Source organism: Solanum verrucosum, unplaced genomic scaffold (assembly GCF_900185275.1).
Source record: "Solanum verrucosum unplaced genomic scaffold, falcon-dt-bn FXZP01000062.1, whole genome shotgun sequence".
Classification (NCBI taxonomy): Eukaryota; Viridiplantae; Streptophyta; class Magnoliopsida; order Solanales; family Solanaceae; genus Solanum; species Solanum verrucosum.
Genome location: NW_026020477.1, coordinates 7,560,951 through 7,583,591, shown reverse-complemented (window position 1 = coordinate 7,583,591; position 22,641 = coordinate 7,560,951). Strand labels below are relative to the sequence as shown.

At 31.4% G+C, this 22,641-nt stretch overlaps 3 protein-coding genes across 6 annotated transcripts in view; 1 reads left to right on the top strand and 2 right to left on the bottom strand.

Moving 5' to 3' along the window:
• Positions 1-22,641, bottom strand: part of LOC125809198 (gamma-glutamylcyclotransferase 2-3) — a 1,073,903-nt gene that overhangs the window by 1,282 nt on the left and 1,049,980 nt on the right. The gene's annotated exons all lie outside the window — the stretch shown is intronic.
• Positions 1-22,641, bottom strand: part of LOC125809192 (uncharacterized) — a 511,850-nt gene that overhangs the window by 435,470 nt on the left and 53,739 nt on the right. The window lies entirely within an intron of this gene.
• LOC125809135 (oxysterol-binding protein-related protein 1C-like) lies at positions 2,680-11,568 on the top strand. 3 transcript variants are annotated; one of them, XM_049488778.1, is made up of 10 exons: positions 2,680-3,298; positions 3,844-4,200; positions 5,209-5,308; positions 6,179-6,624; positions 8,385-8,540; positions 8,962-9,129; positions 9,225-9,365; positions 10,149-10,376; positions 10,599-10,712; positions 11,242-11,568. In XM_049488778.1, the coding sequence occupies exons 1-10, from the start codon at positions 2,738-2,740 to the stop codon at positions 11,401-11,403; spliced, it is 2,433 nt and encodes an 810-aa protein (XP_049344735.1). In that variant the 5' UTR covers positions 2,680-2,737; the 3' UTR covers positions 11,404-11,568. The 3 variants fall into 3 exon arrangements, with proteins under 3 accessions (XP_049344735.1, XP_049344733.1, XP_049344736.1); XM_049488776.1 differs by having other exon boundaries at positions 6,176-6,624; XM_049488779.1 differs by having other exon boundaries at positions 3,060-3,298; positions 3,834-4,200; positions 6,176-6,624.

Here is a 22,641-nt window from a genome sequence, read left to right as displayed (position 1 = left end):
CATTTCAAATATTTGACTAACTTAAAAACGTGTTTTAAATATATAACATATAATAATTTAGATACGTAGTAGGAATATTGAATAATTGAGGTATAAAACTCGGAAAAAAAAATATTCTATTATTATTTTAATTTATGGATATATTTTTTTGTTCGGTTCTAAAACACATGTCACCTTTTTGTAATTAAAAATAATTTAAATTAACTTTTTTACTTTAAAGAAACAATTTATACTCACACAGATGATTAAATAATAATTTAAATCATAAATTTTAAAAAATCATCTCTCTTTTTAAAAAAATATATTAGATAAAACATTACCACATGAATTAAAATAACAAAATAATAATTTAAGCATGATGTAACCTATTGAGTCTTTTCCAAAAAAGGAGGTCGAAATAGGCAAACCTAAAGTAGCAAATTCGTTACGTATCTTATATTTATAAAATAATAATAACAAAGAAATTAATGGTGATCTACGCGGAATAAATATTCTTGAAATCAAATCGAAGTCGATAATATGAATCAAAAAAATTATTGATTTCTAGGTAATAAGTTATTAGTTTAATGATTTTTTTTTTTAATTATTGGGTTATCAGTTTTTGATTGTTTGAGTTTTTTTTAAATGGATTAATCGAAATCTGATGATAAATTAATAAATTATATTTATGTCATAGGGTATATAAAATCCTCGACTTAGGATTTAGTTTCATATTTTTATTTCTGGCAATTTCAATTTTTTTGTTATTCTATAATGTGTTAGTGTTGCTTTTGAGCAAAGACAGTCTATCAATTCGTGTGCATGATTTATTTGGTTTGTCACCATATTTCAAATTGATTTATACTTATTTATTCTTTGAATCAATAACGGATAACTAATAAGTCAATATTTTAATAGCTCTTAGTAAATCTACGAATTGATAACCAATAAGTCAAATCGATAAATTAGGCAGATAAGCCATTTCCCATTAGCCACGTGTCATGTTCTTGCATCACCCACCTTCCACTCAACCGCGGGCATGATTTACAACTCACACTTGCCTTCAAATTCCACATCCCCCTTAATTTCCACGAAAAAAAAGAGAAGAAAACATCCCATGTCTATTTCAATTTATATGGCTAATTTAGTAAAAATGAAATAAAATTAAAACCACTCCTTAAGTCAAATTAATTATATAAATTGAAATAGAAAATATTCGTAAGAAAAATATAATTATTAAAATAATAATTGATTTTAAAATAAATTATATATCTATATATACTTCATATAATAGTTTTTATAGAAAAGTTTCAAATAAAATTATTAACTAATTTTAAATTATTGTATATTAGAAACTTTTTATGTATGACAAATAAATAAAAATTTAATAGTTATTCTTTTGATTAATTTTAAATATTAAAATAAGAATTACTTAAAGAAAATAACAAATAAAATTCTCTCTATTTCAAAATAAGTGAATTATTTGGTATTTCTTTCCATTTTTCATTTTAAATTATTTGAAATTATTCTTCATAACAACTAAACATTAATCATCATAATTGTTCTCAATATTAACTAAGAAATTAAAGTTTCTTTAACTGGTCATATAAAAAATCCAAATAAAAGATAAAAATGAAAAAAAAAATCTAAAATCATATTTTTAAAATGAACAATTTAATTAATTTAAACTATAAAAAATATGTCAACAATTCAGACTAATATTACAGTAAAATTTCATTAAATTAATATAGTTAGGATCGTAAAATATTATTATTTTGTAGAGATACTATATAATCGATAAATTAATAAAATTAACTTATAGAGTATTTTGAGACTCAACCTTATGATGCTCGGATATTAAAAGCTTTCAAGATGTATTATCGGAACATGTTATATCGTAGGATATTAGAAGGCTATGAAGTGGGACATGGAACCGATCCAAGGAAAAATATGTTTTGGATGCTATGAATTTAGCAATCCCGGCTTGGACGACAAATTTTCAGCAAAAGACAATAAGAAATTATTTTCGACACTACAAAATATATTTGGAGGATGAAATCTTAGAGAATTTGAATGAACCTACCCACTTGTGAAAATGTTATTTATGAACTTGAGGTCATGATTAATGATTTCGATTAACACAATAAAAGGGACGTCAATAACCTATTAAATTATCCAAGTGAAAATGATACATATTCAGTTGTCCATGGCTTAGAAGAAATTGTGGATACCATAAAAAACAATGTTGACGATGAAATTGTAGATGATACAGTTCCTATAGAACCAATTATGCGTAAGGAAACACTTATCGTATCTAGAACTTTTCACAATATTATGGTGTAGTTCGAAAAGACAACACCAAAAATTTTGAAAGCAATAATAAAAGTTAAAGACTAACTTCAACTACATTTAAAGTTTAACAAAAAGACAAATCGAAATAGTTGTACTTTTAAAGAATTATTAATTTATAATATTAATGGGACCATATATTTAAATAGGGCTTTTCTTAAAATATATTATATTATTATCTTACCGAAATAAGTAATTTTTTTCATTGACCCAAATCGAAATCAGAAAAAAATATCTTAGAGAGATTATTAATTTACCAAGTATTAATTTAATGAGGTTTTACTAGGGTAATAAGATTTTGTTGTTTTTGTTTCATAAAGATTATATATATAAAGAGATAAAAACAATAAGGAAGAAGAAGAAGTTGTATATCATAAAAAGTAATTTTCAAATACTAGTATGATATGCTATGCATCCATTTTGCTGTGTTCCAACAATTAACAACAATTGCCAATCCTCACCGTTACCGATGGCTCCGCCGCCGGCGCCGGAATTTACTAGATCCGCTGACTCACTCAACCGGTCTGCTAGCGGTAGTTACAATCATAATTGGAGTGTAAGTAACTCCAATCATCATCGTCATCGCAGTTTGACCGAGTCCTCCTCGTCAACGCCGGGGATTTTCACTTCTTTATCACGGCCACCTTCCATGAGGGAGGTGATTCAGTTGACGTGTGCCGCATCCGCTGGTGATCAAGTCAAGATCAACGACATCGTTGGGAATGGTATATCCGGAATTCTACACAAGTGGGTTAACTATGGAAAGGGATGGAGACCTAGGTGGTTCGTCTTGCAGGATGGAGTTTTATCCTATTATAAGATCCATGGACCGGATAGGATTGTTGTCAATTCGGAGACTGAGAAAGGATCTAAAGTTATTGGTGAAGTGTCACTTAGGAGAATCTCGAGGAACAAGACGAATGCAACTTCTCAAGCTCGCCGCAAGCCAGTTGGTGAAGTTCATCTCAAGGTTATTCTTCTCTACTTATGTATTTACTGTTGACGTGTTGAATTCATCATTTGTTGAATTGAATTTGCAAGTGCTTACTAGATTTGAAGTTAGGTAGTTACTAGAAAAATCTATGTTTTTTGTTGGAAGCTATACTTGCTCGATCAATTGCAAAAGCAGGGATGATATTGGATTTTGGAGTTACAAGGTTATTTTCTCCTCATATGTTTTAGTTTAAGAAATAAGAGCTTCAGTAGTCCTACTTATATTAGATATGGACTCCAAATTTGCTCGGAGGGGAGGAGTAGGCAAGAATACTTGAAGGGTAAAAATCTAGATTGTCAAAAGTAACATTGCTTATTAAAAACAAAACAGAGAGGAAAAAAAACTCTTCCCTAAGTCTGCCCCTTATACCTCCTGTATGTGCTGTTCATTTTTCTTAGTCTTGTGGTGATATTGTTTTGTTTGGCTCTTCACTGAATTGTTCTGGATGTGCTGATTCTCTGATCTGCTTACTTTATTGTTGCTGTAACATAGCTTTTTAACAATTGAGTAGTCTTTGCTAGGTCTCATCCATCCGTGAGAGTAGATCAGATGACAGGAGGTTTTCGATTTTCACTGGAACAAAGAGGCTGCACCTGAGGGCTGAGACGAGAGAGGACAGAATAGCATGGATGGAAGCATTGCAGGCTGTGAAGGATATGTTTCCCAGAATGTCCAACAGTGAATTAATGGCTCCCGTGGACGATGTAGCCGTCTCAACAGATAAGTTGAGGCAACAGCTGTTGAAGGAGGGTGTGAGTGAGTCTGCTATTCAGGAGAGTGAGCTGATAATGAGGAATGAGTTTGCGTCTTTGCAGAATCAACTGATGCTACTCAAGCAAAAGCATCGGATGCTTATGGACACCTTGAGACAGTTAGAGGTACCTAACATGACTTGTAGAAAGCATCATTTTCTTCTTCAGTTGCTTATGTGATCCAAAATGTGAAACCACTTGGGATCTTCTGAATGAACTTCTTTTTAGGAGTACTGTGGATGTACTTATTTTGTTCATTATGTTTCGGGTCTTGGATATTTGGATGCATCAATCATGATTTTTCATTTGATCAATTATAAGTGGCACATAGTTGATGGAATCTCAACTCCAAATCACTCCCGCAAACAAAGTGCTTACTTTATATTTTTTTGCTGGACTAATATGACTACTGTAATTAGCACTGATCAGCTGTTGGATTTTGTTAGTTCCCCTGTCTTAGATTAATACTGAAAAGGGATTCATTCTTTCTATTGTTAATGCCTTTTCCTTGTAACAGTGCATCTACTTGATGCACTTTTGTGGATGAAACATCTTACTTTATCAGACAAAAAAGTGGCACGTATGTTTGTTCACTTGCACTTAGTGGGGACTTTAAAAACAAAGGATTGAGCGAGAGAACTGGACCTATATATTCTTTACATGATCAACTAAACAAGATTGTCATTCTTGTGATGAAGTGACTTGTTTGTGGTTATGATCCCGCCGTTATTTTTCACAATATTAATGGGTGCATTAAGTTAATATACAAATTTTCCTGAGCTAGGGTCCTTCACTGGAAATTCTTCTCAACCAATAATGAAGATGATAGATTTTTCTGCAAATAAAAGGAAATAAAAGGAACAAATACTGATTTATTTACATTGGAACACTAAAATTACATCAACAAGTCTGAAAACCACCACCCCAACAATGGTAAGTCAGTAACCACTTTACTTTATTATTATTATTTTTAAAAAATAAAAAATAAGACAGACAAAGGAAGAAGACAATAACACTATTTGCCAAAAAAAAAAAAGATGCTCCGTGTCCTTTTGATTTTGTGTGACTAGATCTGATTTTTTATCCTCCTTTTCTTTGCCCTTTGTGATAAAGTACTGGATTTTTGTTTTACAGACAGAAAAGGTTGATTTAGAGAATACTGTGGTTGATGAGAGTCAAAGGCAGTGTAAAGAGGTTGGACCATCTGCTCGATTAAGGCAGGATAAATACAGTGGTATGACTCTAATTGTTTCGTCTTTGTTTTACTTTGTTACACAGTGTTCACAATTATTGCCATTGATATAACTAAATATACAAATGGCAATACTTTTGCCATTGGTATAACTAACTAGCTTCTTGCGAGGGTTATCACATTATTTTGCTGTCGTTCTTGTTTCGTTTTCCTTGAATGCTATGTAATGCTTCCTCTATTATATGTTACATCTTCTTTACTGTTGTAAGTTCTTTGATATGCATTAACTTAGCCAGGGGTCTTCGGGAACAACCTCTCGACTTCCAAGAGGTAGGGGTAAGGCTCTGCGTACACTCTAAATCCCCCCCCCCCCACAACAGACCCCACCTGTGGGTTACACTGGATAGGTTGTTGTTGGTGGTGGTATAACTAACTCAAGATTGTCATATATTTGTTGTCTTAAGATTTCTTATTTTTCAATATTCTAAAAGTGCTACTCTGTTTGTTCCCGTTTATATGACACACCGTCCTTTTTAGTCTATTCTATAAAACAACTTCTTATATTGGAAACTTTCCATTTTATGCTTACTGACATGATCTTATAGGCTATAGTCATAGAAATGGCATGACATGTTAAGATCACACGTTTTAAGGTACTTCGGGAATGTGTCAAAAGTCTTTTCTTTCTTGAACTATGTGCATGGAGAAACACTTCCATATAAAATGAATGGAGGGAGTAATAACAATTTTTAAGGGTTTCATATCCTATGTGATTTGGTCTTGTTTCTTTGATCTGCTAGAATTGAACTTCTGCAGCTCAAAGAGGATCATTTTGGTGTATTCGGCATGGATACATTGTGTTCGCCATTTTAATCGTTACCCTTAAATCCTCTTGGATGTTTGTTTCAGAAGCAAGTGCAAGTGAATCAGAGGATGACAATGAAAGAGTTGATGCTGCTGAGGAAGACACTGATGACGAAGAGAATACCTTCTTTGACACTAAAGATTTTCTTTCATCAAGTTCTTTTAAAAGCAGTGGTTCTGATTTTCGGACATCATCTTTCTCCTCGGATGATGATGATTTGTATGCATATGCATCTGATGAAAGTGTTGATCCTATTATTAAATCTGCTGGAACCAAGTTTCCTTATGTTAAGCGTCGTAAGAAATTGCCTAATCCCATTGAAAAAGAGAAAGGAGTCAGTTTATGGTCGATGATCAAAGACAATATTGGGAAGGATCTCACGAAAGTGTGCCTCCCTGTCTACTTCAATGAACCCCTTTCTTCTTTGCAAAAATCATTTGAAGACTTGGAGTACTCATACCTTCTTGATCGGGCTTCTGAATGGGGAAGAAGGGTAAGCAGACAAGTTCCCTTCACCTTTTGGATAGATTTGTAAGAATTATTCACAGTAATTTGCCCAATAGTAATGCTAGTGCTCTTCACCGTGTTACAATTATATGGGGCATTTTTCTGATGTGCAGGATAATGAAGATAGGTTCCTTTGTCACCTTTACGTTTCAGCATAAATCGGCTGAACTAAACCAAAAGGCACAGATATCATATTATATTATCTATTCTGGTTTGCTAAATGATTGAAATTATTTAAGCTTTGGTCATGATCTCTTTTGCTAATATTATAATACTGCGTGCAAAATCTCTGTGCCATCTGTACTGGGTTCTATGGCATTGCTTTAAAGTTTGAAGACACTTGAATTTAACTTTTCACACCCTGCAATGAAAAAAAGGAGGTAATAATCATGGGTGGGTGTGCAGGGGATGTTCCGTTGGCTCTCTGCATCTTGGTGCTACACTGTATTTGAATCCATGCCATTTTGTGAAGCTTCTTCATATGTTCTTGTTTTTCACTTGACTGTCTACAGCTCCATTGCGTATGCTCAGGTCACATCCTTTTGGTATTATTATCGTACTAAGCTCTGCAATTACAGTGTAATGGTGAATTTCTCTAGTTCAAGCCTAATATATCCACTGGGTACCACCTACCTATCTAATTTATATTCTGTTTGACATTTTTCATCCATTTTGATTTTCTATTCAAAGTGGTTCATAGTAATCTACCTTTCTTTCCCCCCAAATCACTGGAGCTTTTCTTTCTCAATCTGTCTGAATACATTGACCCTTTTCCTTTTTAAGTATTTCGAAAAATATATTATATCTTAGCATCTTTTAATAGAACGAAAAGGTAATAGAAGATCCGGGTGAACTAATACAGCCTTATTTAGATTGAGGTATAGTTGATTGATTGATTTTTTTTATCTCCAAAGACCCTGTTTGTTCATGTACTTGAAACAATTAGTATGCACGGCTCCCTAAGCTTATGAATAATCTATTCGAACCTTCAGATCTCATTTTCCATAGAATTTTTTGACTCCGCATTTATCTGAAACGAGAATGGGGATGACTGCAATATCTTTGAAAAGCTTAATTGGTGGTGATTTGTCACGTCTGACGCTAGGATTTTCGACGATATGCCATTTCCTCCTTTTCTTTTACGGGGCCTCTGTTGCCTTTTTTTTCATGGATGAACTGACTGACCTTTTCGTTTCTACAAATGCAAGCATGATCATTGCATGGTCTCCGGCATGACAAATTGTTATTTTCTTAATTTCCCTTCACTCATAAGTGAGTTTACCGACTTGTGCCTTCAGTTTTGGTCTATTAGTAGACGTCTTTGCAGCAATTGCAGTTCATGCTTTGGATGGTATGTTTACACAGCTGTCATGCTATCTGAACCATATTGATGCTTATAATTAAGTGACTCAGTCACTCAGTTTCAGGTGTTTTTCTCTGGCAACACTAATGGTCATCACTTCTCTTCATCTTTCTACTTATTTAGTATGATAAAACTTTTTACCAGTTTTCAAGGTGTCATTGTCCTCATCCTAGTGTCTGCAATATGAGCTTGTGTTGTCGACGTACATCGTAATTGGTGGTTGTCAAAAATAAAGGAAAAGATACTTTCATCATTGATTCTTTTCTTTATTGAAATTTTCAAGTGCTTTTCAGTCGTAATTTCCCTTTGTCCACATAAGCATTTTATGCTAGCCATTTTTCTCTATCCATGAAGTTCTGATTTCAATTTTATCTTACTGATAGGGTGACAGCCTTATGAGGATTCTCAACGTAGCAGCATTTGCCGTATCTGCATATGCTTCTACTGAAGGAAGGATTTGCAAACCATTCAATCCGTTGTTAGGGGAGACTTATGAGGCTGAATATTCAGATAAAGGCCTTCGGTTTTTCTCAGAAAAGGTTTCATTACTTTTTCACTCTTTGGAGTAGTCTTCTGTAGTTTCTGAGGAATATGACTGGGCTATACAGACGAATGATTTTTACGAGCTTCCAACCTGTCATAGAACTGGTGTTCTACGGAATCACTGTGTCTCTATTTACGCCTTTTATTTTTCCAGTCTTTCTCATACTTGTGATTTCTTGATGCCACTGTGTAACTGGAAGTTCTTTGTGGTAACTAAGAAGTATCTTTTGTCAGTCTTGAGTTGAGAGGTCATGAGAGAAAGATTTGGGAGAATAGGGGAGTCAAAGTGGGTTACGTTCCCAGTGACTCCATTTTTGGGTGACAATTAATCTCAAGCAAGAATCTGTAGCTTAAAATGTTTTCAAGGTTGCTTGCAAGCATGTCGCTGATGTCGGATGTATCTATCTCCTTGTTTAGGTAAGTCATCATCCCATGATAATAGCATGCCATTGTGAGGGTACAGGATGGAAATTCTCGGGAGATAGTAATTTGAAAAGCAAATTTTGGGGTCGCTCAATCCAGTTGGATCCTGTTGGAATATTGACGCTTGAATTTGATGATGGGGAAATCTTTCAGTGGAGCAAGGTATATTTGCTTAAGGACACTTGAATATTTATCCTTCTTTTTATCATTTCTTATGGGTTAATATTTTCTTTTTCATGTGAATTTTCTTATAAAAGGTAACTACATCGATATACAATCTGATTTTGGGGAAACTGTACTGTGATCACTATGGTACAATGCGCATACAAGGAAATCGTAATTACTCTTGTAAGCTGAAATTTAAGGAGCAATCAATAATAGACCGGAATCCACATCAGGTTCTCTCTCTTTTCTCAACATCCTTCATGAAAATGCAAGAAATCCTTATCTTTTTATGCTTCCACTCGTTGAAGTCTGCATTAGACTAATATGAGAACAGAATGGTTATTGCAGAATACATGTTGTTCGTATAGAGTGAACAATTCTCTTAGCTTGAGGCTATTGTGAACTGGGTATGCCACAGGAAAGATTAGATGACAAGCATACTTTGTCTAGGTGCAATTCATGTGTCTTCAGAGTCAAATGATAAAGAAAAAGTGGTTTCATTCAGATTTCATGCTTTGTGTTGGTGCAAAATATTCCTTGTAAAATTCCCTTGGGGTACTAAACCCTGTGCTTGTTGAATTGTTAACATTTTGTAGAAGGAAGTGCTTGCACAAAAATGCTATGATGTATGCTGATTTCGTAAATTAAGCCTGTAGGGGAAAGCTGAAACTATTTCAATGTTCACAATGCACAAATTATTTTTTCAAGGCTAAAGTTGAAAATAACCAATATGTTGTTTACCAACAAGAGGAGAGGAGAGAAAAAGAACTTATGCGAAATGAATTTTTTATTGCTTGCATCGTTATTTAAAGGAACTGTAGGCAAAGTACTTGGATCCCAGTGGCATCTCACCTTATATTCGATGTCTTCGTCAGTTCCGTGATAGTGCAATTTTTGTGTAATTAGAATGCAGGATGTTTTCCTCGTTTTCTGGAGAAGAAATCGTTTATTGTACAAAATGGGTGAGTGTATTGCTTCAGACTGAGCATGTTGCTTCTTGAATTTCTTTTTTGCAGGTTCAGGGAATAGTTCAAGACAGGAGTGGGAAGACAGTAGCTACATTATTTGGGAAGTGGGATGAGAGTATGCATTATGTGAATGGGGATTTCTCCTCAGGAAAAGGATTTGATTCTCTCTCTGAGGCTCATTTGCTATGGAAGCGGAGCAAACCTCCCAAAGATCCTACTAGATATAATCTGACACGCTTTGCAATTACAATGAATGAGCTCATACCTGGACTGAAGGTATGTGTTGATTTATTATGTTTGAATGATTTCATTCTTAGGGAGCTAATTTGTTGTATATTTGTGCTGTTATTTGTGGTCATTGAATAGTAAAGCAGTAGTTATATGAAGTACCTGCAAATATCATTTGCTCTTACCCTTAGTAGAATACTTTATATCGATTCTTCACACACTCATTGTAGTCCTGGATGACCTTGGTTTTAATATTCACTTCATTTATAGGACAAGCTGCCACCAACAGATTCTAGACTTAGACCTGATCAGAGGTGCTTGGAGAATGGCGAGTATGACATGGCTAATTCTGAAAAGCTGCGTCTTGAGGAACGGCAGCGACAGGTAATCTATACAGCCCTTTCTTTTTTCTGGTTAAAAGTTGAGGTCATGGGCCGACTAGGAAATGAGAGGAAATTCTTCTGTCCTTGTTTGTTTATTTACTTTTGAGAAGAGAACCGTATTGCAGTTTGTTTCCTGCCCTGGCGCCATTGTTGCTTCAGATTTCTACACAAAATTCTTTTAACTAATGCGCTTAGAACTCCAAACAAGTCAGGAACTTTAAATGAAGTAGACATTAAAGGAGGAGATGATTTGCATTCTTTAGCTTAAACCTCCTCTTTTACTCTGTGAAAACAGTTGGTACATATTCTAGGCGTTGGTTCTAAAAAACTATGTTGCCCAGACTCTTCAAAAATATCGACGGGTGCGTGTCGGATCCTCTAAAAATAGTGTTTTTTGAAGGATCTGTGCAACATTTTTGTAGAGTCCAAGCAACTTAGCTAAAAAGCAATAGAATTCCTAAATTAACATGATTTGTTATGTGGCTAGTTGAGTAGGTGGGAGTTATTGATTGTTGCTTATTTGCATACAGGCTCGGAAAATGCAAGAAAGGGGTTGGAAGCCGCAGTGGTTTGCAAAAGAGAAAGGGGGTGATAGTTACCACTACATTGGTGGTTATTGGGAAGCAAGGGAGAAGGGCAAGTGGGAGGCATGTCCTGATATTTTTGGTCATATCCCTTGTGATCAGATGTAAAGAGTGAGTGAACTCTATCGATTTCCGGCTTATTACTTCATTTCTTCCAAATATTTTACATATCATTATACAGTAGTGGAAAGGTTTATTGGTGCTGCAAATTGTTCATGACATATGTACAGTACACTTTGAATGCCTTAAAAGTAATAAAGGTTTCATTCTTTTATGCTTAGTCTCTTCCAGTCGATTGTCCTTTCTACATATACATATAAAAATATGGGTTGCAATACGAAGGTACGTAGAGAGATTCCTCATTGTTTTTAGCATATAGACTTGGGCATTGGATTCGAGTTTAGAGTAGTCAGGTCAGGTGTGCCTTTTGGTCTGTTTGGACAGTGACAGTGTTCGATTCTTCACGTATAAATGAACAAACTGATCTCTGAACTTGAGTGAACTAGGCTTAGTTAAATCTTTTTCCGACTTTCTTTGTACTATACGCGTCGTTCAAGTGAGATTTAATTAACCTACATTCGATGGAACGTTGAAATTGGGTAATAATAGAGCTTCATCATAGAGACAATAACAAGGTGATAGAGAAGTAGGTTTGGATTTGTGCTTGCTGGATCTAGAGCATTATACAATTTACGGATTTGTTAGAATCAAGATTCTTGAAAATTTATACAACGAAAAACTTGCATCCATTTGATATTTGATGAGTAGTCTGCAAACGCATTACAACCAATCATTTAATATAGGCGGAATGACCTGAAAGACCCTTGTACTTGGCTCATTTTGTCAGTTGAACCCTCATACTCATCACTTTGCCAACTAGACCCTTAAACTCATCAGAAAACAACATTTTAAACCCTTTTCTCCTCCGGTCAGAGTGCGTGTAATGGACGCGATTACACGTGAAATTCCACATCATTTTTAGTGCCACATGCGAAATTAAGTGCTAAATTTTTTTTTAAAATCAAATAAATCAATTTTTTAATTTCTTTAACTTTTCAAATAGTCATCTTCTTCATATTTGGTCACAAATTGAGCACTAGATTCATACCCATCAGATCAAATTCTTCTTGATTTAACTTGTAAATTCAATTACAAGTTCACTAACACAAACTCAATGAACCCCAATAAAAAAATTTAAGTAATTTTACAAATTCACAAGACCCATTTATTTATTTTTAAGCTTTTTCAAACTTATCAATGGAGTTTTAAAATTTTCAATAGTCACAATCATTCTTCACATTATCTGCATCTCCTCGTTGAAACCATCTAATAAAAGAATGATACTAATATTTTTCAAATCTAAAAAACGAAAATTTTAGAAGAAGTTGAGGCTACTGATTTGTATTAAAAAAAAGAAGAAGAAGAGGCGGAGAAGAGTGAATGTGGGGGTGGAGAAAGAAGAATGGGCTGGAGAAAGAAGAAAGGTGAGGGCTGTGGTGAGGGGTAGTGGAGAGAGGGCTGGTGGAGAAGAAGAAAGGGTGGGTGTGGATGAAGGAGGGTTGAAGAAGATGATTTTTTTTTTTAATTTTGTTAAATTATTTTTTTTTTAAAAGAAAAATATTGTTTTAACTCGCTTTTAAGCGCGTGTAATCACGCATATTTCCAACTCATCAATATTAATGCCACATAAGCTCGGTCAATGGTCAGAGGGGTTTAAAATATTGTGTTTTGATGAGTTTAAGGGTTTGATTGACAAAGTGATGAGTAGGAGGGTCCAACTGACAAAAGGAGCCAAGTACAGGGGTCTTCCAGGTCATTCTGCCTTTAATATAATAACAAAATGAAAAAAGGTCGTTTATAGTAGTCATATTAAACATTACACTAAATAAGGATCACCAATGTATATAATCAAAATTTTCAAAAGAAAAAATATGGAATTTGTAAGTAGGCGTTTGTCCATGCGATACCATATCACGATATGGAATCGAAAGATGGAATCAGCGTTTGGACATGCGATTTTATGCTGATTCCGTCTCATGATATGGTATCATGAGATGTGATTTCATATTCTTCAAAAACAATGATATGGGAATGTCATATCATGATTTGAGATATTTTTAATACAAAAATTGATCCACAAGTTTATATTTTATTAAAACAACCTCACAGTTATATCTACTAACCATTTATTTCATATGTAAATAAAATTTATAATCACGTCATTACTTTTTAAAATTTATTATTCTCACCAACATAAAATTTACTCCCTCCATTTCATATTAATTGAATTGTTGAGACATTTTTCATTTTTCAAATTAACTTAATTGTTCAATTTTCAAGACTACTTTTAGAATGTTTTTCCAATTTTACCGTTCATTAGTTAGTATTGGAATTAGTTATTAATTAATGTTTAGTTATTTTAATCATAATTTTGATACTCCCTCCGTCCCTAATTACTTGTCAACTTTTGAATTGGCACACTTATTAAGAAAATAATTAATGACATAGTAAGTTTACTATTTTACCCCTATTAATTATGAAGTGGATGAAAAATTCTACATTTTTCAAAATAATTAGTCATTTAATTGAGGATATAATAGGTAAAAAGAATTTGTCCTTTCTTAATTTGTCAAAATGGACAAGTGATTAGGGACAGAGGGAGTAATAATTAATAAGGTAAAAAAGGAAAGTTAAGCCTAATTTAATTTATGTCTTAATCTTCTTTTCTTAAAAGGTGTGAAACACCTCAACAATTCAATTAATATGAAATGGAGGGAGTATTATTTTCACCAACTATAGCCATTTTAACTCACACCAACCGATTGTTGAGTAATAAATTTGTTCTCTTCATTTACTCCAACACCTAATTTATTACTTCTTCCGTTTTGTATTTAATACAACTCAAAGTAACAATGTTGGTTCATCTTCTCAATCACATGATCGAGAAATGCAAGTTCGACGTGAGGAAAATTGTCCATACACTCTATCTTCTCCAAATCAAGGACAAAGCTAGGTAGGGGTAAGATGTTAGTGTGAATCATCTTCGGTGAAAAAATTACATTATATATACGAGGTTAAAATATTTTTATTCATATATAATATATATTTACTTTTTCATAGTTTTGAATCCGTTTAATAGAAAATGTTGACTTTCTCAACTCAAATACGTAAATTTCACTAGACAAGAAGAAATTGTTCGGATAGTAAACACGCTCTCAGAGATGGACCATTGACGTTACTTACTACACTTGTTTACAGTTCCAACAGTTATTCTCACGTCAGCATACCACTACCGTCGCGTGATAGACGTAGTAACCAAAGAGAACATGCCACGTGGAGAAATGTTGTGGTCGAATCCATTTGGACGGCAAAAGAGGACAGGTGGCACCGAGGAATTGATAGGTGGGTCCAACACAGCCAAAACCACCGGCTTTTAAACTTAAAATGGACCCCACACACTCTTAAGAGGCGCCAGCTCAGCACTCTGGAATCTATTTGGCCGCCAATATTATTTTTAATTTAATTACCTTTATTTTAAATTCAATTTAGTACCATTACGAGCACAGACATTTAACTAACTTTATTTTATACGGTAATTCATACGCCCTTTGTCCCTAATTATTTGTCTAATTTTTCTTTTTTACTTGTCTATTTTAACAAATCAAGAAAGAACTTTTTTTTTACTTATTATACCTCAAATTAATTAATTTTGAAAAAAGTAAAACTTCTTGAAAATCTTAGATTTTTAATTCTCCACTTCATAATTAACAAGGGTAAAATGATAAACTCACTGTGTCAATCATTGTTTTTTAATAGGTGTGTTAATTCAAAAGTAGACAAGTAATTAGGGACAAAAGGAGTATATAAATATGTCATTTAATTTGATTTTATGTCTTTCAATTGTTGGTGTGCATAACTAGATATTTAAACTTATATAAATTAAACAAATACGCTATATCTATTTGTTCAATTTTATATAAATTTAAGTGTTTACCTGTACACATTCAAAATTGAAAGACAAAAATTGTTAACTAAGATCCAAACGTTTTTGGACCTAGTAGATAAATAGATATTTCTAACACTTCTATCACAAAAAAAAAAATATTAGTTACTACTATTTAAAAAATTATATTAATAATCAAGCAACTTCTTCACACTACAAATACAAAAGTTTCATATGAACATATTGTTAACCGACTATTCACCCACTATGACCCAGTCCGTTTGTTATTTTGTTATTTGTTCATACAATGTAATAATATAATTAGTGGATATTTCTAGAATAAAAATAGACGGTTATTTCATATTTTTAATCAGATATTTATTTCTTTTTCGTTGATTTTGTTCTTATTGTATATACTTAAGAGTTTTTTGCGTTTGTCTTAAAGGTTATATTGATTCGATCAAGTTAACACATATATACTCTCTAACTAAAAAATGGAACTACTTTAGCAAATGCTATTGAAATTTACAAGATTAATAAGTGGAATTCAAAGAACGATTCCATGGAGTTCTACAATTTATTGAAGTTTTTAAACCAAAAAAATTATGTATAAAACCGTCAATAATTGGTTTAATTAACATCATGGTGTTTGATCTTTGAATTCCACTAGTATAAGTCAAACATACTTAATAATTAAAATTATTTGAGAAAATCATAATTTTACAAACAAAAAAAAAATGAATATAATTTGCCAAATAATCAAATAGGACATAGAACATGATATGTTTCATTCTTTGGCCTAAATCAAATGATCATATTTTCTCTTGATTGGTTCTTGATAATAGAATGTTATTGAAGAAATTTACCAATGCATTTTTTAGTATACTCTATTTGTTTTGCTTTTGACTTTTAAAAACATTTCTTCTTACAAATAGAATTTGAAACATAGAAAATTGTAGACATTTAATTGTTTATCTCTTGAGGCGGAGCTAGGTGGGGTTCATGGGTTCGGACAAACCCAGTAGCTTTTCCGTAGATCCTATACTAGAAAATTAATTAAATATACGTGTATTTTAATTTGTGACTCCCTAACAAAATTGTTTGACGGCTATTAAAGAAATTTAGAACCCCCAAACTCTTAATCCTGGCTTCGCCTCTGTTTATCTCCAGTAGCGGAGCCACCTTACAATTAGGGGGTTCATCTGAATCCCCTTCGGCGGAAAATTATATGATTTATACATGGTTAAAATAATTTATTAGGTATATATAGTAGATGTCGAACCCCCTTCGACTACTTCGTGTGTCTATTTTTTAAAATTTTGAACCCCCTAGTTGAAAATCTTGGTTCCGCCACTGTTTTATCTCCCATGCATTTTCATAATTCTAGCCATGCATCATTAAGAAAACTTAAAGAATAATATAATGCTCTAGATATTTTGATACTATATATATTAAGGTCAACTTGTATACTTTAATTATCATTTCATGTGTTAGTGTTTAGTTTTATTTAGACAATGAATTTATATTCATTAGAAACCAAGATATGCTAAGCACGTAATAATGTTTTGGAAATCAGTGCTTGAGTTTATACGTATAATTTATTAGGTTTGTTGGTTCTTAAATAGTATTAATTTGGTCGACAGAAACAATGTATATAGGCTGTTTTTTTTTTGTTTTTAAATTTTTGTTGAACAAGTATACATGTAGTTGGTTGGTCATAATTTTAATTATCAAGAGGTGCCTAAAATTGAAGAACGAATACGATGTAAAATATTCTCCCTATATCCACTTTTAATTGTCATATTGATTTTTAAGAAGGTTAATTTGACTAATTTTCAAAATTAAATTAGATTAATTTAATTCGATATTTGAAACAAAATTTTTAGATATTCAAACTATAAATTTCAAGTTTTTGCATATCAATATAATGAAAAATACATCGTAAAATGTTAATCAAAGTTATTATCGTTCGACTCTAAAAAACAAAACTGTGACATTTAAAAGTGGACGGAGGTAGTAATTATAATGGAATATTATGAGAATAATTAATAATAGTACACCGTGACCCAAGATTTAGTGACACGATGTCATGATTTATTTATTTTTAATGATTATAACAATTTAATCATGGTGTTAGATTTAATTTTTAATTTTATTTTTAACATAATTCTTAATTTTTCAGTTATTTATATTTCATTTTCAAAATTTGTTTGTTGATATTAACCTACATCTAAATTTCGATAATGCCTTATTGCATACAAGAAAAAAGATTTTAAGTTACCTTTAATATAAATACTTCTTCCTTCTCGAAAAATGGGAACGATAGTCTTTATACTCCTTTTATATTGTATAGTTCTGACCTTATTACGATGTACAAGGAAAATCGAAAAAGCATATCAAATTGATAATTCGAATCAAATCAGAAAAAGAAATTCAATTATGATTTGATTTGATTTGTTTTGTTTTAGTATTAAAAAAAATTAATTTTATATTTGAAGCTTTCTATTTGTTCAAATAGATGGAAAAATTTAGATACGGATATTCTTTCGTTTCTATCTTATTGTGCACTGTTGTTAGTGCTTGTTTTTAACACTTTCTTTACCTAGGTGTAATTTCAATTGGTAAATTAGATTAAACTCAATAGTCATCAATATCTTAACCACTCACTCAATATTAAGTGCCTTAAGAGCCCATTAGGATTGACTTATTTGAAGTAGTTTAAGTATATTTTTTAGTATTTAGGTAAATTGAAAAAATGTTTATAGGCAATTGCTTTTAATATAAAATGACAAAAATAAACCAAAAGTCGTAAATTAGAATTTCTAACTTATGACTTTTGACTTATATAAGTCAAAAGTTAATCCAAATAAGCTCTGACTCGAAATCAATTTAGCAAGATGAAATAATTAAAATTAGGGCAATCAATTAATGACTAAGTTAGGTAATTGCTACTTCTAGCTCAAATTTGTTAATTAAGCAATATTAATATCTTGATTCATTTAATTTCTTGTTAGATAATTTCAAACCAACAAAAATTATAGTCAATGTGCCAAAAAAAAAAAAAAAACAGACACCAAACCAAATAGATGAAAATAGTTGATTTGATTTCCTTGGGCAAAAAATCCCATAAATATCGTACGGCAACCGAATCCAAAGCATTGTTGTTAATGGCTTAAGATGGATATTGGACCCTAATTAACAGGCAGAAATGACATAATGTGGGTGTGAAATGACACTCATACACAAATATTAATATAAGATTCCACAATTAATGGGGGAAATATGGCATGTGATTAGTTCATACATTGATAACGACCTTTTAAATCAACTTTATTTCCACTAACTTAGAGTTCGTTTGAATTAGTTGATAGTAAATAGTAACGGTATATTATAGGTTGATGAGTATTTTTAAGTGTAATAATTAATTTTATAAATAAATAATTATGTAATTGAATAAAAATATTGAAACTGATAATAAATTGTATGTATTTGATAAATTATTTTTTTATAGAATGCATAAAATATCCTTAATTTGTTTTATAAGACTTGTAAATTTAAACATATCTTGGAAAGGAGAAGGATGAATGATTGATGTGGAATGGAGAGGAAGTTAGTGCTTTTGTTTTTGAGAGCTAAACAAAAATGAAGGATAACATAGTAAATATTTTGATCAAATTAAAAGTGTTTATAAGTTGAAAAACAATTAGCTAGATGTGATTGATCAACTTATGATAAGCACCCCTCACTTCCAACCTGAAGATTGCGAGTTCGAGTCACCAAAGGAGCAAAAGGGATGGGAGCTCCCTAAGGGTAAAATAATAATAATAAAAAAAACTTATGATAATAAACACTTTAAATGTTTATTAAATGGGTAGATAAATCAAAAAATACTTATAAGTCAATTTGACCGGTAAAATAATAATTAAAAAAAAAAACTTATGATAATAAACACTTTAAATGTTTATTAAATGGGTAGATAAATCAAAAAATACTTATAAGTCAATTTGACCCGCTTATAACCTCAGCCTCTTAAAATATCGACACTAATCAAGTTATTTAATGGAAATCGAAACACTTCTCGTGCGTTTATTGGGGAAAGCTTACATATATGATATTGTTATTTTCTCTTAATTACTCTTTGAATGCAGTGATGCAATTTGATTAAATATATACAATTATATTCTTGTGGTATATAGGACATCCAAATTTTTATTTTAATATAAGAAATCTCAATATTATAACTTGAGGCAGACGTCATCAACGGAAATAAAAACATTATACACCACAAGGCAATATTCTAATTATTATTTATTTTTTGATAGAGATTACACGTGTTGAGTTTAATATTAAGTAGAGAATAATTTTAAACTCTTTGGTCTATGCATTCTTTTAATTATATACTTTGTTCTTAAGAGAATCATGCTATACTTAAGCACGTATTTGTGTTTTGGAAATCAAGAGCTTGATTTTATTATAATTTATAAATAGTATGATTACTTTGAAAAGGACAATAATGTCTGCTGATTTTTATTTTATTTTTTATTTATACGTAGGATTCACACAATATTATAGGTGGTTGGTCAAAGTTTTCGTTGTCAAAAGGTTGCCAGCAATCCTATTACGAATTCTAATTTTATTTTATTTATGTTTTTTTTTAATAATGCAATTCTATTTATTTTTATGTACAAGTTTGAAAATCTTGAAATATGAAGAACTTCATGATTGGGATGAAAGATATACTCCTTCTGTTTTATATTAGATGTCTAACTTTTACTTGCATATTTCTTGAAATATCATTAAAAAAAATATTTACTAATTTATCTTGTATTCACTCGTTTGAAAAAAAAAATGTAACTTATAAACTTGTTTAGTCTTTCAAAATATATTAACTATAGGGATAAAATTAATAATTAATTTTGTCTTGATTTAGTAAATTAAAAAAAAAAATTGGAATATCAACATATATTTCGTTGGTTGGTTGTTCTAATCAGAAAAATTGGCAAATTAGCTTAGTTATGTCTCATTGCCGACATATTGGAAGTTCATTATCAGTAATAAGGCGGGAACTTGTGGTTCGAAGTCAATAAACAAATTGTATCAGGGGGATCGAATTAAAGAATAAAAGTACATGATCTTGCAAATTACAGAGGAGTATTAGTTGACACGTGTAATAATATTCTCAAGTGGAGCATTTTTATACATAGAGGGGTTGGATTTTGAACAATGGCTACTTTGGTATTCTAAGCTTGCTATATTTTACTAAGTCTAGTCTCAATCATTTTATATTAAATCGTCTCCGAATATATATATATGGGCCAAAGGGTTCATGTAATGTATGATTTACACGGTCGGGTCATAAAAATTTCACAAAGAGCCAAAATGCAAGAATTTGATATCTTTTTGTTTCATTTTATTCGATACATTTTTTTTAAGTCTGTCTTAAAAAATGTTACTCCATTCTATATTCGGAAATTATTCTAGAATGAATATTTTACTTTTAGTGAAATATTTTTATAGCCTAAAAATATCCTGACATATTATTTAAGACCATAAATTATAATATTACTTTTGATATGTATTGAAAATCTTTTGTTCTTCTTAAATTTTGTTATCTCATAAAATATCATCATATAAAAACAAAATGGAGGGAGTAATACTTAATTTTGATGAATAAGTATTATATGAGCTTGAATGCTTGATCAACATGATGCTATATCTATAGTCTATGCATTATGGATTGAGAGGAATCAAAGAGTGTTCGAGCAGAAGACAAATGGAGTAGATAGGATTATTAGAATTATTGTCTTTATTTGTAATGTTAGTGCCTTTATTTGTAATGTTCGAGCAGAAGACAAATGGAGTAGCGTCTATTCAGTATTCAGGATCTAGCTAACTATAGATGTTGGCTGCTTTGTATTGCTTTACGGGTGATTAATGAAAGCAAGTTAGTTACCTAAAAAAAAACATTATGCTATATATGCTTTGAACCGTTGTAGAGGATTTTGAAGACTTTGTTCCTAAAACTCTCTTGATTATCTTAAAACCACTTGATGCATCTCTTTTGACATGCGGGTCTTTGGTACTGAGGAAAATATTTTCTAAAATATGTTTTTGAGTTTTTTTATGTTTTGTTGGATCAAAATGCTAGAAAAATATTTTTTTAGGAAAATAAACTCCTTAAACATGAGGAACATGACTTCTCGATCGGAAGTAAGAAAAATAAGTTGCATAAGTGATATTCCAAATTTATTGTCTCCTCCCGACCCACTCAAGTCTCAACCCTCACCCTTGACCATACCACCCCCAGCCCAAACCCCCACTCCTCATCCCTACCGATTTTCATAACATTTTGCTAGGTGATATATTAATGCTTTTGGGATAATATTTTCTTTCTTATTTATCAAACACTAAAAAATAAGTAAGAGATTCACTTATTTTCTTAAAAAATATTTTCTAAAAAAGCATTTTCCGTGGAAAATATGTTCACCAAACACACGATCTCGTGCTATACAAGGAGAAAAATATGGTTTCATCATTTTAGATGAATTGGTTTGCTTGATCGTTGATTAACAGATCAATCAAATTGAATATGAAATGGATACTATTGAGTGGGGTATCATTTTAATACTTGGAAGGTTTTGATAAATTAATTTTGGGTCAATAAATGGACAATCCCTTAAATCCGAGTCAGAAATGTTTAATAAAAATATTTTAATTATTTCTTCAAATATTTAATCGAAACAAGTTATAATTTAGGTATTTAAATAAAATTTAATGACCAGTTTGAAAAATTATCGGTTCGTCATTGAACCATTAATTTTCATTTGACTTGTATATAATGCCACATAACTTCACCCATAACCTGTTCTCCTTGACTTTGGATTTGATCTGGTGTCTCATACACATACATGGTTTGGTAGCTAGTTTGAAGCTGAGTTATGCATATATTGTTAGGATTTTGCCTAGATTTTCTTACCTTATTTGAAGTTTATTTTTTCCTAAAAGAAAAGACAAAATATTATCATAAATGTTTTAACTTTTTCTGAAAGGAAAATATAATTTTCTTCCATATTTGATTTATTCTTTCCTTGGAGGAAAAGTTTGGAGATCTATAATTGAAGATTCATATTTTCATAGCATAACACAATAACTTCCACAATGTAGACGTTTAAGAGTTTAGTTTATGGAGAGATTTATCCTCTCAACAATTATAATATTTTTCTTTTAAATTAGTTTTCATATTAATAATATTATGTTTTATTCTCTCAACAATTATAATATTTTTCTTTTAAATTAGTTTTCATATTAATAATATTATGATTTATTCTCTCAACAATTATAATATTTTCTTTTAAATTAGTTTTCGTATTAATAATATTATGTTTTAGTATCGCTTTATTTGT

Coding starts and splice junctions, on each gene's coding strand:
- LOC125809135 (XM_049488776.1), top strand. CDS start 2,738: ATGCATCCATTTTGCTGTGTTCCAACAATTAACAACAATTGCCAATCC. Junction 8,541..8,961: donor TTCGGTTTTTCTCAGAAAAG/GTTTCATTACTT, acceptor CTCCTTGTTTAG/GTAAGTCATCATCCCATGAT. Junction 10,377..10,598: donor AGCTCATACCTGGACTGAAG/GTATGTGTTGAT, acceptor CTTCATTTATAG/GACAAGCTGCCACCAACAGA.